We start from the raw sequence: 17,947 nt of genomic DNA, 5'->3' as shown, positions 1-17,947 counted from the left end.
TTCTGTGGGCACAATATGAGAGGGTTTTAATATAATGGGGGGCACAATATCACAGGGGCTACAATGTGTCAGGGAGCTGAAGGGACACAATTTGAGGGGGAGATAGAGACACTAAGGGGGAAATTATGCTGTTTGCAGGTGGAGTATGGGTTGGAGCAAAAGGCATGGCTTAGGGCAAAACATTTTTGTCCCTCTTTTGCCTGTAATGAAAATTGGGAGGTATGCTTCTATCACCTACGTGATCAAATGTGCTGGCAGATTTACTTTAAAAGGGTGTTGTATAGCACAAAAATAAAAAAACTATACAAATTAAAAATGTAGTTGTCAGGCTCCGCCCCCTCCAGCCCTGCCTGCAGAGCTCTGCCTGGAGCTCTCCTTTAACTCTTTTTTTCATAACTCGCCTCCAAGTGTTTTCTCTGCTTCAGTTCAATAACAAGAAAATATGACGCATGGAAAATATTCATAATAATAATATCCCGGCTCTTCCTTAACACAGACAGACTAATTTACCCAGCTCATTTTCCTATTTTATGCTTCATTTAAAATACAACACAAATTGGAAGATGAAACGGCTGCAATATGGCACCAGCATCTGTGTTCCAGTTAATAACATCCTGACAAAAGACAAGTAATACCCATAAACCATCTACTGGGAAAATCGGTCAGTAATTATAATATGGCTGCTTAAAATATGACATGTTAGGCATCTCATAGTGGGCCTGCCGCGAGATCCATTAAAAGAGCTGACACCGCAGCTCCGCTGATACACCGCCGCCCCGAGACGGAAACTCGGAACAAAAGCCCTGAATTTTATTTTTTCAGTGAAAAAAAAAAAAAACTTAAAATTGTTGGTATGGGATTTTAACCTTTATAACCAGCTCCCTAAATTTCCTAATGCACGGCGCGTCTTTTTACGGATCGAACAGCAGGTGGCACTCCGCAAGAATGAGAATTAATTCCGCCACGCTGAGCTTATACCGCAGACTTGGCTCGAAATTGTTCTTTTTTCCTTATTATGTGTCATGTGTTCGGCTTTTGAAATGTGTGTCGATTGAATAATTTATTTAGTATTATCCCAGATCCTTTATCTTTCCACCAAAATGTAACATAATGTGATTTACATTACGGCGCACATGTACCGAGCGCTCTCGTATCCGGCAGTGGGATTTAAAGGGACTTTAACGTTCGATGCGGCAGATGGATAGAAGTGTAAGGCTTTATATTAGTGAAAGATGAAGAGAAGCTTTTGTTAATTCGAGCTAACCAGTATTAACCCTGATCGTAATTGTTTTCGAAATAGAGAACCATTTCCAGATAAAATCTGAAAAAGGCTTCATTGTCCCAATAATAGAATAAGCTGCTTGACATTTGTGTAGATTCCCCACTATGATTGTGCAGTATTCAGTATCCATGTTAAATGGTATAATTTCCCCTTCTTTTTTTGCCTTGCTATCAATCCCATGGTGCTTTAAGGGAACCTGTCAGTTAAACTAACCCACACTTACTCAACATATCTTTAAAAACTGTTATTATACATTGGTACAACTATCCCTATATTGTTCCTCCCCATGCCTGTGAAGTACCACAGTCCGTTGGTAAAGTTGACTCACAAACTATGCAAATTACCCCAGTGAGTCCAATCATCTTCTTTCCTTTAAGCCGGTATATTCCTGTTCTTGCATCCTAGGCGCACTTCCAGCTTTCTGATGCTATGATATCCGGGATTGTGCAGTATTCAGTATCCATGTTAAATGGTATAATTTCCCCTTCTTTTTTTGCCTTGCTATCAATCCCATGGTGCTTTAAGGGAACCTGTCAGTTAAACTAACCCACACTTACTCAACATATCTTTAAAAACTGCTATTATACATTGTTCCTGTTCTTCCATCTTGGGCGCACCTCCAGCTTTCTGATAGAGACACTGGCTGTGTGACTTGCTGAAGAGAATTCCTGAGGTAGGGAGCAAGTTGAAAGAAATGCTAACTCAATGAAGACATATCACGTCCCTCATTCCACCTCTCTCAGGAATTCTCTTCAGCGAGTTTCAAAGCAAGCATCTCTCTCATTCCTGAAGGAGGAATAAGGTTGCAGAACCGAGTTTGTTCAGCTGAAGTAATAGCATGCCCCTTGTCAATGAAAAATGTTCATAAATGCATAATAATCTCCCCTTCTTTTCTTGCTCTGCTATCAATCCCATGGTGCTTTAAGGGAACTTGTCAGTTAAACTAACCCATACTTACTAAACATATCTTTAAAAACTGATGTTATACATCGGTACAGCTATCCCTATATTGTTCTTCCCCATGCCTGTGAAGTACCACAGTTCATTGGTAAATTGACTCACCAACCAGTGAGTCCAGTCATCGTCTTTCCTTTGAGTCCGGTATATTCATGTTCTTGCATTTCAGTTCTTGCCTCAAGCTTTCTGATAGAGATGCTGGCTGTGTGACTTGGTGAAGAGAACTCCTGAGGTGGGGAGCAAGTTGAAAGATATGCTAACTCGCTGAAGAGAAATCAAGACCCTCAATCCACGTCTCTCAGGAATTCTCTTCAGCGAGTTACACAACTAACATCTCACTCATTCCTGAAGGAGGAATGAGGGTGCTGAACCGAGTTTGTTCAGCTGAAATAGCGTGCCCCTTGTCAATAAGGAAGCTGTAGGGGGTGTCTGAGCTGGAAGAACATGTATATGCATAAATGGTAAGTCAACTTTAGGAATTAACTGTGGAATATTATGAAACAATATTGGGATAGTTGTACTGTATAATAGCAATTTTCAAAGTTATGTTTAGTTAGTGTGAGTTAGTTCAACTGACAGGTTCCCTTTAAGCACAACATCACATGATCAGCTTCAAACAGAATTATCTTTAAGTTGTGGGGGGCACCCTGATTATCCAGCCCATTTGTACATAAGTATGCAGTCATTGAGACTTAAGAGACAGTTCCTAATTTATAACTATGTGACAGGAACCTGTGTAATCATGATTAGTAACTCTGATCCTTTCTGGAGGACTTGTGTTGGACAGTCCTTGCAGTTTTTAAAATACAGAATAATCATCATGATAAATACAGAATAATCACCATAGGCTCAAGTATGGAGTCACAGGCAGGTGCACATTAAGGAGCCATCAAAAAGTGATGGATATATATATTATACAAACAGGGTGATGGAAAGAAACATTTGAGAAAGTGATAAATGGAATACTATAATGTAGCGTATCTTAAATTATTGTTTCTGCGTCTGTAATGAAGTTCTATTGATAATCCTTGTTCCCATGACTGCTTTCTTCATATGTAAAGGGAAACCTCCTGTCTTTGACCTCATCAGCCAGAGATTCCTGACCATAAATGGCTTCAGATGGAGGGTCATGTGATCTCTATCTGTCCATGAACAATTAAGGTTCTGGCAGGTCAATTGCTCATGGACAGAGATCACATGACCCTCCATCTACAGCCATGGTATAGACAGGAATCTATGGCTAATGAAATAAAGACAGGAGGCTTCACTTTACATATCAGGAAAGTGGCTCAGAACTTGTAATAGATGCATATTGGTAAATTACCTAATAACCTGCCCCCCCCCCCCACACACACACTTACACATTACAAAAAACATGAGGTAAAGTGCTTGTCACTGATGTCCCTGCGATCCATGCCTTGGTTCGCAGACACACCCGTGCCCCTCTCCGTGGCGGCACCCCTGGCCCTCATTTACCTCTCCACGACCCTGCTCCTGTCCCGGCTAGGCTGCGTGTCCCCGCTCCCTAGGGCTTGTGCGTTCCGGCACTCAAAGATTTAAAGGGCCAGCGCACCACTAATTGGCGCTGCCCACTTCTGGGTTCCTATTTAAACCAGCGGCTGCCATTTCCCCTGCCGAATCTTTGAGCTCATAGCTTTAGTGAAAGTCTCCCTGCGTTGTTCCTTGTTCCCGTTCCTTGTCTCTGCATTGATCTCCAGTTGTTACACTGGACCTGACCTCTGCATCTCTGCCCTGCCTGCTTGTGCCCGACTCTGAGAATGTCCGCTGATTCTGTACTTCGACCTTGATTGCCACCGCGGGCTAGACGCACCTGTGGAACGACTTGGTGGTATCCTGCCGAAGGAAGACCATTCCGCTTTGCGGTGGCTCTGGTGAAGACCAGGTGCCACTTAGACTCCGGTCCCAGGTGTCGGCTAGTACCATCCCCCGCGGTGGTCCAGGAGGTTCACTGACCTTAAGTCCAGACAGTGCTTTAAATACTGCCACTAGGAAGTACAGTGTGTCCTGCAGAAAACAAGCCCACATATGGCTCTGTTAATGAATTTTTTTTACAAAAATTATGTCTTTTCAAATGTGGGGAGTAAATAAGTAAACTCCATAACGTAAAAGTTTAAAATATTATTGTCAACCCATGACTCTCCATCTTCTACGAAATTACAGCTCCCGGCATGTCCTGACATTTACCATTGCATGAAGACAAGCAGTGATTCCCCAATATTTCCAGACCCCGTAGACCTACATAACAGCATTAGCCTAGTCTGCGAGAACCATGACTACAGTATCGTCCTCTGACAAGGCGCTAATCCAGTTGTCTGCGTTGGCGATGTCAGAGCGTATGACTGGTGAAATCGGATATAACATGATAGATTTAAGGTAAAATTGTGATTGCTAAGGTGTCTTTTTAGTGTGGAGATGTTGACTTTGGTCAATTAAACAGCCTTTAGCTGAGTGCTCCTGTTTTGTGGAAACCGTGCGAACGCCTCGGACAGGAATAGTAACAGGAGCCATCAATCAAAGGCGGTAATAATTCAGCGGAGCTGCCGGCGTTCCTGTCTCCGTGTTTTTTTGATGTTTTTACAATCCAGTCTATTCACTGGAAGTTCATCCATGACTGAAGCAGGTTTAGTAACCTGCTGAGAACACTTTAGTCGTTTAATGGTTATTAAATGGTTGTGAAATGGCGCTAATCATGTATAAGCCATATTCTCCTCTCCCCTCCTGGCGAGTGAGCGGAATACTAATGAATCTCCACGTAGAGACGACACAGCTAACAATTCAGATGTGAGGGGTTATTCTGAGACCCCCATCTCAGGACTCGCTCTTCCACCATCTAGTCGGCTCGCTTGGGAGAATTTTTGAGTTCATTGATGTTTTGCTGCTTTTCCTCCATTCTCTATGGAATAAGACATGTATTTCCTATGGTTTTCGAGAGACATTGTCCTTTTTGACTTTCAAAAAATCCGGGGAAATTTGGATATTGGGATTAAAAATGCCCCATTTTAATGCAAAATTAGCTAAAAGCATAGCCATCCAACAAACTCTACAGAAATCCATAGTCCAGTGTGTCTTCATGAGTAAGAACACTGTTTCTGGATATAACGTGCCTTGTAATATTCATCTTCTAATAGTTTTCAGGTCTGCAGTTTGTATTTGCCATTTGTAGTCCTGGTTGGAGGAGACCTAGCTGCTGTGACTCACTTTTCACCGTCCCCACTCCATAGACTTCTTTGTAATCTGACACCACAGTGAGCTGCTCTATTGCTAGCAGTGATAGGTTGCTTCTATCTGAGAACCGGCCCTTCTTAGTGGACAATGGGAGGCGGCTCCCGTCTGAGAGCTGAGCCGGTGAGCCATTTCCCTTAGATTACAATAAAGAGGGGTGGGCCAGGCAGGACAACAGACAGAAGGACTGGACATGTGACCTTTATTGGGGTCTCTCCTCCTCCTCAACCTGACTCGCCCTTCTCTCTTTTTCTTATACAATAACCCTACACTGGTCGCCTCCCGACAGTAAACCGGTGGTTTGTTTAATCCAGCCCCTTTGTAGCTGACTCCGCCCCTGAATGGAGACTCCCTATATCAGTGATGGCGAACCTATGGCACTGTTGCCAGAGGCGGCACTCTGAGCCCTTTCTGTGGGCACCCAGGCCGTCACCCCAGCATGAAGTTCACCAGACAGAACTCAAAGAATCTGCCTGCAGAATCTTCCTACAATGATAGATGAATTTGCCCTCCTCCTTTCAACTGCGTTGGTGTCCTTGGGAGGCTGAACGATTGAAAGTTGTCAATGAACAAGGAGAATAAATTACTGCTTAAATTGCTGTGCTGGCACTTTGTAATAAATACTTGGCTACTGTTCAGTAGCCAGAAGAGCCACTCTTTTCATTGAGTGGACCCTAAAGATCCAGCTCACTAAGAAAAGACGGATGCCCAGTAAGACTCATCTTATGTGTAAGAGAAATGCTTCCTCTTTGTCTTAAAAAAATACTCCTTAAAGGGACAGTAATCAATTAATTGAGTCCACGACTCAACGATCAGGTATGCCTGACACATAGAGAACCGGATCAAAAGTCTAACTCTGTTTTCTGTGTAGTGTCCATGCAGTCATCTGTTGCCCCGATTCTATTGAAGTGAATTTGAGCTCAGTTGCAATTCCCACAGCCGACCACTATACTGTATACCTCTGCCTCATTTCTATGGTTGCTATGGAAATTGAAATCTGATTGATGTGGGTCTGAGTGTTGGGTATCTGATATTGATGACCTACCCTAAGGATAGAACAAAGACAGAAGAAAAACTGTGTGTCATAAAGGCTAAACAATAAATACATATTAGTTTATTGAGGTTCTACAAAATTCTACAACGATAGAATATAAAAACAGTTAAAATAGTACAAAAAGTACCCACAAAATATGGCTTACACCACCCTAGAGTCAAATGGAAGAGATAATGCCTATATCCAAAAACTGAATAACATCAAGCCACTGTAAGATATGGTGAACACTACCAAGGAAAGACACAAAGAATCTATATCTAAGTGTAAATGATAAGGCATAATAGGTAGGTAAGTCAAATCCCTGGTGTACATTACAGGTCACCTAGCGGCGAGTGTACATCCAAGTATCACAGCATCAAATGGGAGTAGTGACTGTCCAGGAGGTGGAGAGCTCCCAAGGATAAGTCATCGGTACCCTAAGGATAGGTCATCGGTACTCTAAGGATAGGTCATTAGTACCCTAAGGATAGGTCATCGGTATCCTGAGGATAGGTCATCGGTATCCTGAGGATAGGTCATAGGTATCCTGAGGATAGGTCATTGGTACCCTGAGGATAGGTCATCGGTACCCTGAGGATAGGTCATCGGTACCCTAAGGATAGGTCATCGGTACCCTGAGGATAGGTCATCGGTACCCTAAGGATAGGTCATCGGTACCCTGAGGATAGGTCGTCGGTACCCTGAGGATAGGTCGTCGGTACCCTAAGGATAGGTCATCGGTACCCTGAGGATAGGTCATTGGTACCCTGAGGATAGGTCATTGGTACCCTGAGGATAGGTCATCGGTACCCTGAGGATAGGTCATCGGTACCCTGAGGATAGGTCATCGGTACCCTGAGGATAGGTCATCGGTACCCTGAGGATAGGTCATTGGTATATTAAAGGCAGGCAATCCCAGTACTTGTCTAATTGTTGATGGTTGCAGTTTGAGACTGATTTGGCCTGGAGCAGGGGGCCGGCATAGGACTATACCTTCATATTCTATATCTCTGAATGCCATATTGATTTTTGCAAACGTTAAACTGTGAAACCCCCTCAGAGATGGACATCTTCTCATATCTGCTCTTAATTCCTGTCCTGTAAATAGGATTCTTTATGTTGCAGACGTTGTCGTCCATGCCAGAATGTACGCAGACCTCGAAGAAGAAAAGTTACAGTAGCTCTAACAGCAGCAGCACCGGGGGTGACAGCAGCTCTGACAGCGAGGAGGAGAAACTGGTGAAAGAGAAGAAAGTCTCCTACGACCTGGATGAGCAGAAGTTGAAGTCATTGGAGAGGTCCAGTACGTACAGATCTGGTAACTAGTCACACAGTGGTTGATAACAGGGGTGTTTAGGACGGTGGAGCACCCTAAAAATACTGCGTCCACTTCCAAATTTTACATTTTTTGTTGCCCAGCTTCTTTGTTCAGATAAGTGGTAGTCACTTTTGGAACAAAGTGGTATATTCTGTTCAGCCATTATCCCATATAGATCATATTAGTCAACGAGACCCCACACTACAGAGAGAGACCCTCTAATGGGGTGAAATCTACACGATATCATATATATGTGTCCGCACATCCAGCCTCTGTACCGCACACCAAACTGCATGTATGTATCTGTGTATATATATATACTGTATGTATACTGTATGTGTGTATGCATATACTTTGTACATGCTGTATGTGTGTAGGTATAGTATATGATGCATATATACGCTATATTGGGGTTATTTATCATATGCCAGTGCTCGTGTCCAGCACATGACAGCCCTGCCACTGCTCCGTCACGGCCAGATACATCAAGACGCAGGAACACCCCACATCAGCCCCTTCCCCGCCCACCGCACCCACCCTCGACACCCGCCCCTGTTAAAGCCTTTTTGTTTTATTGAATTTTAAATGTTCCAAACCCCACTCCTTAGAAAATAAACTTTTATGGAAAGTCCCTTGTAATAAATTGGGGGTTCTCCACAATGTTGACACTACAGCACTATGGAGGCGGCACTGTTTGGGTCTGGTGACTTACCACTAACAACACCAGATCCAAGTACAGGCGGTCCTCCACTTATAAACAATAGAAGAGGTTGCTGGGCACAATCCAAAATTTGTAGAGTCCCAGGAGTAGGCTGCCTTACGGTGGTATGTCCTAATATGGGGAGTCCCAGTAGACGGACCAAGCGGTGGTGCTCAGCTGAAGAAAAGACAATCCATAGAGACCAAATGCAAGAAGAAAAAGCGGCACTCACCGTAGCGTGCAAAACAAGTCCTTTATTGTAGGTGCAGGGTACAGGGAAGTAGCGGGGCCTGGCGACGGGCCGTTTCGCGCTTGCTAGCGCTTTCTCAAACCGTTGACGTCATCCGCCCCCGACTCGCACAATATATGCGTGGACGCCGGCGGATGTAGTCAAGGGAACAGTGTAAACATATGTTGCCGTTAAAAGTTATAGACATAGCGTACAAACGAACGTTAAAAACACAGTAAGTGTTAGCTAAAAACAACTATAACAGGCATAACTCTACAGAAACCTACTTTCTATATCTATTTTAATCTTCTCTAATTCGTTACCCGTGGTGTATCGAAGATCTGTCACAACTGAAATAAGAACGTGATGGCTCGTACTTGAAACGGACAGGGCAAACAGTGGAACATACTGAAATCATATATATCGCATGTCCTCAATATGTCTATACCATAAATATCATCAAGCATTTACTTTAATGTGTAAGGGATAATTAGAGAAACACACTGTAATCATTTTTGTCATTCATCCCTAGTCTCCCCATGGCATTGAATTTAATAATACATTTGCTCTCTTGTCTGAGTAACTCTCGATTTCTGTCTCCTCCAAGGGGGTCCATTTTGACCGATAGAATACCAGCAAATTTTAAGACTTCAGGGTCCCCTCCATGATGGTTTCTGATATGCTCGATAAGTCTAGGGCACCCCTCTCCTGAACTAACAGATTTATAGTGCTCTCGAAATCTTACATAAAGTCTGCGTATAGTTTTCCCGATGTAAAAACACCCACAGGGACAGAACACTATGTATACTATGTAAGTGGATTTACAAGAGATAAAGGAATCTACTTTCTGGGTGACACCCCCAAACTGAATAACTTTAAGTTGGCCATTGTACGCACAAAATTTGCAGTTTCCACATTTATAGTTGCCTTTAGGGATGCCCCTCTCTAACCAGGTGGAATGTGAGGTGGAAAACCGGCTCCGTACAAGAGCTTTTCTAACCGTGGGGCAACGTCTAAAGGATACACAAGGACGTTCAGTGACTGCCTCCCTCAATTGTGGGTCCTGTTTGAGGATACCCCAGTTTTTCCTTATAGCTTGGCGAATGAGGTTCTCACAGGGGTTGAATTCAAAAGAAAATGTAAACTTTCTCCCCTTAGTCTTATCCTCCTCCCTTCCATTGGTCCTATTCACATTGTTAACTCGCAATAACTCCTCTTGGGATTTTTTCATGACCTTAGTATATGCTTCTCTCAATATTTTTTCCGGGTATCCTCTGGCTAAAAGCCTACTTTTTAGCTCCTCCGCCTGTCTCTCGAATCGTGTATTGTCACTATTTATCCTCCGAAGCCGTAAGAATTGGCTATAAGGTAGTCCATTTTTAGTGTGTGCGGGGTGGAAGCTATCGAAGTGGAGGAGGGAGTTGGTGGCTGTTTTTTTACGGAAGGTGGTAGTACAGAGCTCCCCCTCCACTTCGAAGACCCCTACGTCCAGAAAATCAAGAGTCTTGTCCCCAAATACTGCAGTAAAGCGCATGCCCATACTGTTTTTGGTGTTGAGATAATCAACAAACTCAAAAAATAATTCCCGGGAACCCTCCCATACAATGAAAATGTCGTCCACATAACGATAAAAGGCCTTCATGTTCGAGACAAAGGGGTTGTCCAGAGAAAAGATGTACCGGTTCTCGAAACATGCGAGAAACAAATTAGCAAAGGTACACGCAACGGGGGTACCCATTGCGGTACCAGTTCTCTGGACAAACCATCTGTCATCGAACATGAAGGCGTTATGGGACAATACAAATCGTAGGCTTTCACACACAAATTCTACGTAATGAGGATTCTTTTGTGCGTTTACCAAGATGTCATGTATGCATTGGACTCCCTGGTCCTGTGGGATGCGGGTATAAAGACTTTCTACGTCAATTGATGCTAGGGCATAGCCCTCCTTCCAATGAAAATCCTTTATTATTTTTAGAAAGGAGTTGGTATCCTTAAGATATGAGGGTACTCCAAGTAAAAGGGGGCGGAGAAGCCAGTCGAGATATTGTGACAGGGGTTCGGTTAGAGAACCGATCCCTGCCACAATCGGACGACCAGGAGGGGTAGACAAAGACTTGTGGACTTTGGGTAAAAAATACCAAACCGGGTATTTGGGACATAACGGTAGTAATTTAGTGGCAGTGTGTTCAGACAAAACCCCCACTTCGACACTACGACGTAAAAATGTGCGGAGGAGTGCCTGATATTTAATAGTGGGATTGTGATCCAAGGGAGTATAGGTATCAAGATCCCCCAACTGTCTTAATGCCTCATTTCTATAGTATTCTCTGGTCATAATGACCACGTTGCCCCCCTTGTCTGCTGGTTTGAAAATATACTCCTCCAGAGACTGAAGCCAACGGAGAGCAGAAATTTCACCAGCCGATAGGTTCTGGGGGTTGGTGGGATAAATAAGAGCTTTTACATCCTCCTTGACACGTTGGTAAAAAATGTCAAGAGGAGAACCAGCAGACAGGGGGGGACAAAACGTAGACTTGGCACCTTTTTTGAAAGCCTCAATTTCTAAATCGACATCGTTAGTAGAGTTTTGCTCAGGAGTAAGGTCCTCAAGATCTATGAGGTTCTCAATAACTTCCATATCTAGAGAGGAGGAGCTGCCCGGGGGAGAGAAACCCAGGGGGCCAACTGTTACAGGAATCTCACCCTCTCTAGGTACGTGACTGGCACCACTATGGTCCTGGAAGAACTTAAATAAATTAATTTTGCGAATGCTTTTATACAAATCAATATCAAATTGGACAGTATCAAACTTGTTGGTGATCGAAAAATTAAGACCTTTAGTTAGTAATGATATGCAGTCTTCAGATAATGATAGATTAGTCAAATTGATGATATTGTTAGATTTAACAGAGTCAGTTAACCCATTATTGTTATGTGAAACAATAGAATCAGGGACGGTCCCCCAAGAATGTCCATATACAAAGTCAGGAAAATCATGGTTAGTAGATGATGTCTCTATGTTAGTAAGATCGGATACTACGTCATACGAAGGGGGAGTAAGGGAACTTACTGGATCTAGCGCCAGGATACCTGCTCCACTTAAGAACATCCGACTTACAGACGACCCCTAGTTACAAACGGACCTCTGGATGTTGGTAATTATTGTACTTTAGCTCCAGACTACAATAATCAGCTATAACAGTTATCACTGGCGTCTGTAATGAAGCTTTAGTGTTAATCCTGCTTCTTATGACAACCCAACATTTTTAAAATCCAATTGTCACAGAGACCAAAAAAATTCTGTCTGGAGGTACAATTATAAAATATACACTTCTGACTTGCATACAAACTCCACTTAAGAACAAACCCACAGAACCTTGTACGTAACCAGGGACTGCCTGTAAACAGTTGAGTTATGGACAGAAGACAATGATAACATGACTTATCTGGGATTAGAACCTATTGAATAATACAAGGGTAAAGAATTTTAGGAAGACCTTTAAAGGATACATTGTATCTGTCACATATACTGTATCCAGAAATAGATTTGCATATATTTGCATAATTTAGACTCACATTTCAGCTCCCATCCTTCTTACAGCCGGCATCCCGGTGTCCATTAATCAGCCACGACCCTTAGCACATGAAATGAAGCGTAACAATGTACACAAACACAGCCAGCGCCATTTATCTCATCCAGAGCCGGAGATGTGTGACACTCTAAATCCTGTTATTAGTTATTCAGGCCGAGCTTTTATATTTTATATTTCTGGATCTTTAGACTACTTTGTGCTGATTAGAAGATGGTTTATTGGCCCCAAGCATCTAGCTATCACTATCTCTCATCTTTGTCAAGTGGTTTTAAGTTCTTTGTGCCATTGTATTCTCATCCCTGTTCTCTCTTTGACCGCGATTATTAGCCTTCCTCATCACAATGTCTCTGTTTTATTATTATGACTTCTCTTGTGCTGCACCAAATCACTAGAATTCTTTCCATGGACTCCAACGCATGGTACCAGATCACTCACTTGCTTTGAACACCAAAAAAATGGCTTCTGGGCAAGTGGTTGCCCTTTATTGTGCTTCACCGGTCAATGTCCTCTACTCACCTTTATATTAGTAAACCACAAAGCAGATCACTCACCTGAGTGAACAGGAATAATACTAACATTATTGCATCTGTATTAGCTGGGCAGTAAAACCCGTGCCGATCAAGGCACTATGGACACCACGGAGCTAGAGAATCGTGAGGTCCATGTATGGAGCACCTTTACATGATCCGTATGGCAGGCAACATCAGGACATAGTATGCACCATAGCAGAAAACTCCTAACTCCTATTGTAAGGAAGCCGCATGCACTTATTCACGCAAGAGACCGATGGGGAAGAGGGTTCCTCTAGACCCCCTGGATAATAGGGACCGCGTGTGACCCCTATATACACCAGGCTCAGATACCAGCCTGGATACAGTTTCATACATCTCTCTATACTCTCCCATTACTCGTACAAGTTGCTCATCATCTGGACAGAATTATCACTTTGTACCTTTAGATTCAGAGCTCCCGGGTCCTGTATTTTTATTAGTTTCTCTTTCTCATTTTCTATGATAACTGCCTCTTCTCATTGTTATAGTCTTGCAGCATATTCAGTCTCCATGCAATTAAACCTTTTAAGTAGATATTTATCCCATAATTGGTGTGTCCTGCTGTAGTGCAGTAAATGTCACTTTTTAACACAATGGGGCAGATTTACTTACCCGGTCCATTCGCGATCCAGCGGCGCGTTCTCTGTGCTGGATTCGGGTCCGGCCGGGATTTATTAAGGTAGTTCCTCCGTCGTCCACCAGTTGGCTCTGCAGCGCTGAAAAGCATCGGAACGCGCTGGAGTTCACCGGCTCGGGCTGAGTGAAGGTAAGTGCAAGGTCTGCGACAGATTTTTTGTTTTAAATGTGGCGGTTTTTCCGAATGCGTCGGGTTTTTGTTCAGCCACGCCCCCCGATTTCCGTTGCGTGCATGCCAGCGCCGATGCGCCACAATACGATCGCGTGCGCCAAAATCCCGGGGCAATTCAGGGGAAATCGGCGCAAATCGGAAATATTCAGGTAACACGTCAGGAAAACGCGAATCGGTAAATGACCCCCAATGAGGCACATTTACTTACCTGGTCCGAAGAGTTCACCGAAAATGCATTGTCCGACGATCATACACTGTGCCGCGATTCACTAAGATTGTGCGCCCGATATCCTGCATGTGTCGCTTCCCCGCTCAGGTCCGACAGAGTTCACCATCTTCTTCCTGGTGCATGTAAGTGCTTGGGATTGCGACACAACAAGTTAAATCCTGCGCTCAGTACGAATTGGTCGGATCATCCGAAGGCATGCCCTCAATTTGTGACGCATGGAAGCCAGCGCAGCTGTGCCACAATCCGACCGTGCGCCACACAATCCCAGTGCAAATACCTGTCCGAGCCGTGTAATCCCCAAAAAACACGAACAGTCTGACAAAAGTGCGATCTGCGACCCTTAGTAAATGAGCCCCAATGTTGTGTTTAGATCTACAATCTGGGCCGATTTAGTTAATAATTTATGTTCTGCATTTTTCTAACACAATTGACTAAATCCATACTCGGCTTCTAATCACGTAATGGAATTTTCTGTATCGTATATACATGGGGATTGTTTTTCATGCTGAAAGTGATCGGTATGTTCAAAAATACTTGTGCTCTGCCCCCTATTATTTTCAATTCCCCCAGTGTTTGTTGGTGAGCAGTACAAACTCCAAATTTGCCGCGTAAAATGAAATTCAAGGGTCTGTCTAAGAATTTTAAAGGGGATATTGAGGAGCGTTATCAGAATGGTGGGATTCCAACACCTTGTACCCTTCCTGGATATGCTAAGCTCAGAAAATAGAACAGGGAGCAGACAGCGCCCTTCTTAGTGTAGTGGCTGAACTCAGTTACTGCAACTTAGCTCCTATTTGAGTATCCTTGGTATAAAAAATGATTATGTATCAGAGCTTATGCTTTATTTTGCAGGTAGAATACATTGTAAACCTCCCACAAAGTCACGGCCGTTCACCTTTTCATCGCCATCCTCATCCTCTACTCCGATTAGGCGCTCTGTGAGCTGCCCTCGCTCCATCACCGCACTGAACGCACAGACTCCACACACGGAGCAGCAGCGACCGCTCTCATCAAAAGTATCCGCACAAGTCTCCAGGCCGACTTCAGGGAACCGGACTAATTCATTGAATCGTAGCACATCATCGCATAGGGTGCCACACACGGGGACGTGCAGCAGTATGTACCCAACGCTGGTGAGTAACCGTCAACGTTCCTGCGAATCAAATGTGTAACCTGCTATCTGGTGGAGTTCACAATTACGTGTCAAGTAAAAAGCATTAAGTTAAAAATGTAAAATCATTTTAATATTAGCATTTGGAGGTTTACAATGCTGCAGAATGCTGAGCTCACATCTCACAGACACCCCCTGCAGGTTCAGGTACAATTTCTGGAAAGAGCCTTTCCTGCTGATTTGCATCCCAGGAGGTTTATCCTTTACAGCACAAACAACAGTAACCTAGATCATGGAGGATTATGCTATACACAAATGTCACTAACAATCTTCCTCCATTGCAGATTCCGACAAAAATCCTGGATGAAAAGCCTTTTTTGTCCAGTAAAATTACGGAAAGGACCCTTAACAGGCATCTACCACGAGGATGAAGGACTGTATGCAAATAGGTGTTAATGGAGCTTGGAGCCCCTCAGGCTCATTTGCATACAGTCTTTCATCCTGGTGGTAGATGCCCTTAAACAGAAGTTTTTGGTGCCCATCATTGAAATTACTTAATATATATTGAAATTATCTGACTCATCAGGTTTTCAGTCACCTATTTCTATGTAGGAACTGAACAGGGATGGTGCTGGTCTGAACCAAATTTTATGAAGATTAAGATTTTCTAAGTAACAGGCAGCCAGAAGACTGTCCAGGACAATGCTTCTTGTCTTGCATCAAGTATTTTGCACTTGTTCCTGGAAAGCCGAGGTAGTTTTGGTTTGGTAGAAGGTACTGGGCAGATGGGGTGTATGCCAGAGATGTTTTTTGGGGGTGCAAGGTGTATCTGGTCTGGCCTCAGTTTTCCCTAAGGATTCATTTAGTTTCACCGCTAGGATAAACAGAATCTTTTTAGCCAATATAGTAACAGTTTTGGGCAAAAAGCTCTGTTTCCACAGTATAGCTACCTGCATCCACCTCTAGAGGGAGCTAATGAGCTCTCTGCATACAGATGTATGCAGTGCACTCATGAGACCAGTGCACTCGTGAGTTGCCAAATATCTTCTCGTTACTCTTATTCAAATAACACAAATAGGTTGTCTCTGTTTTCAGAATGAAACCGGGCTCCATCATCTATCAAAGGATCAGGAAGAGGAGCTGACGAAGCAGACTCTGCATGTTCTTCAGAATATGAGGATTAGGTTTCCAGGGAAGATGGATGAAGATGAAACATGCGCTATTATAGATGAGGTACGTTCATGTATATATGGACTGAGAGTAGATACAAAATTTACTACATGCTAACCTTTCATTGTACTTCCCTAAAGTTTTCCATAAAGGCCTTGATGTAGTAGTGTCCTGGCACATTGTTAATGTATGCCGCCATAGGGTGCTCTATGCAGAGGTCACAAGGTCAGATCTTTGTAATACTGCATTTTGGGTATGGCAAAATTGTCCTTTTATATGAAATCAGGACCACCTGGAGGTACAGTAGGTCACTATAAAAACCTACTAGTGCCGTATTACAGCTAGTAATATAACCATGTGCCGCTGTTCTTAAAGGGGTTGTCTGGTCCCTTGGTAGGTTGTCATCAGGACTAGTCATCAGTGAATGATCGGTTGGGGTCTGAAACCTGGACCCCACACCAAACAGTTGTTCCCGGATGCATCTAGACCCATACATTTGTGCGTCATAGAAAACTTCATTACTCCATCACCGCTGACAGGATCGGCTCCAGGTTTCAGTAAACCCCTGGGCGACAGAGCCTCAATAGGCCCCTTTGCAGTGAACTCAAAGAAAACTAAAACAGTCTCCTGTTCCCTAAAATATTGGGGGTCATTTACTAAGGGCCCGATTCGCGTTTTCCCGACGTGTTACCCGAATATTTCCGATTTGCGCCGATTGTACCTGAATTGCCTCGGGATTTTGGCGCACGCGATCGTATTGTGGCGCATCGGCGCTGGCATGCACGCGACGGAAATCGTGGGGCGTGGCCGAACGAAAACCCGACGTATTCGGAAAACCGCCGCATTTAAAAACTGAAAATATGTCGCTTGGGAAGCGCTTACCTTCACCTGGTCCAGCTCGGGGTATTCCAGCGCGTTCAGATGATTTTCAGCGCAGCAGCGCCACCTGGTGGACAGCGGAGGAACTACCTTCATAAATCCCGTCCGGACCCGAATCCTGTTCAGAGAACGCGCCGCTGGATTGCGAATGGGCCGGGTAAGTAAATCTGCCCCATTGTCTGATAAACCAGACTAAACAGCCCCCTCATGGTTATTTTATATAAAGCCCCCCTCACCCCTATGGATTCATTAGATACAACCCCTCTCACCCATATTCCTTATATACAGCCTTATGTCTTATGTGCTCCCCCCCCTTGCTCCGAAGCTCTGGACCTGGCCCTTGCCCAGGTATGCCCAGAGCTGGCGCCGGCCCTGACCTCTGATACATAGGGGACAGAGTCTTCTGCTTCCAACTGTACCCGCTGCATAGGTTTTGGCACTGGTACCACCATAGCGCCTGGTTATTGGACCCCTGCAAGTCTGACATCTGTGACCAGACAACCCCTCTATAGAACATTGCATCTATCTCCCTGTCTATCCCACAATCCCAGTTTTTGGATATTTCGACACTAGGCTGACCCTGAGTACAGAGTTACACTATTTTCTCCAATATATAAAAGAAGAATGGATTCCTTTCAATGTGAAGAAATCTTTTATTGGAGCCAAGAAACACTCATTGCCTTCTCTCTATCCATCTGTATGGTCTCATTAAAGACTTCCGCCAAAATAAACTAGAGCTGCGTTCCTGCCTGAAAGTGTTTCAGAGCCCAATCTATTAAACGGACCAATATGTGAGAACCTCTTTATGCTACAGGCTCAGGTTTATATTAGAGTGTAAGCT

The 17,947-nt window shown here is 43.8% G+C and overlaps 1 protein-coding gene across 8 annotated transcripts in view; it reads left to right on the top strand.

Moving 5' to 3' along the window:
• TTLL7 (tubulin tyrosine ligase like 7) overlaps window positions 1-17,947 on the top strand; it is a 174,080-nt gene that overhangs the window by 129,003 nt on the left and 27,130 nt on the right. For 5 of the 8 annotated variants that reach the window (XM_072127476.1, XM_072127473.1, XM_072127474.1 and 2 more), the window contains exons 15-17: window positions 7,641-7,833; window positions 14,799-15,079; window positions 16,153-16,290. In XM_072127476.1, coding sequence (XP_071983577.1) covers window positions 7,641-7,833; window positions 14,799-15,079; window positions 16,153-16,290 — 612 coding nt within the window. The remainder of the gene's footprint in view (window positions 1-7,640; window positions 7,834-14,798; window positions 15,080-16,152; window positions 16,291-17,947) is intronic. The other 3 variants (XM_072127475.1, XM_072127479.1, XM_072127478.1) reach the window with 1 other exon arrangement.

Source organism: Engystomops pustulosus, chromosome 10 (genome assembly GCF_040894005.1).
Source record: "Engystomops pustulosus chromosome 10, aEngPut4.maternal, whole genome shotgun sequence".
NCBI lineage: Eukaryota > Metazoa > Chordata > Amphibia > Anura > Leptodactylidae > Engystomops > Engystomops pustulosus.
The sequence above is the reverse complement of the archived record's forward strand: the minus strand, read 5'-3'. Positions and strand labels throughout refer to the sequence as shown.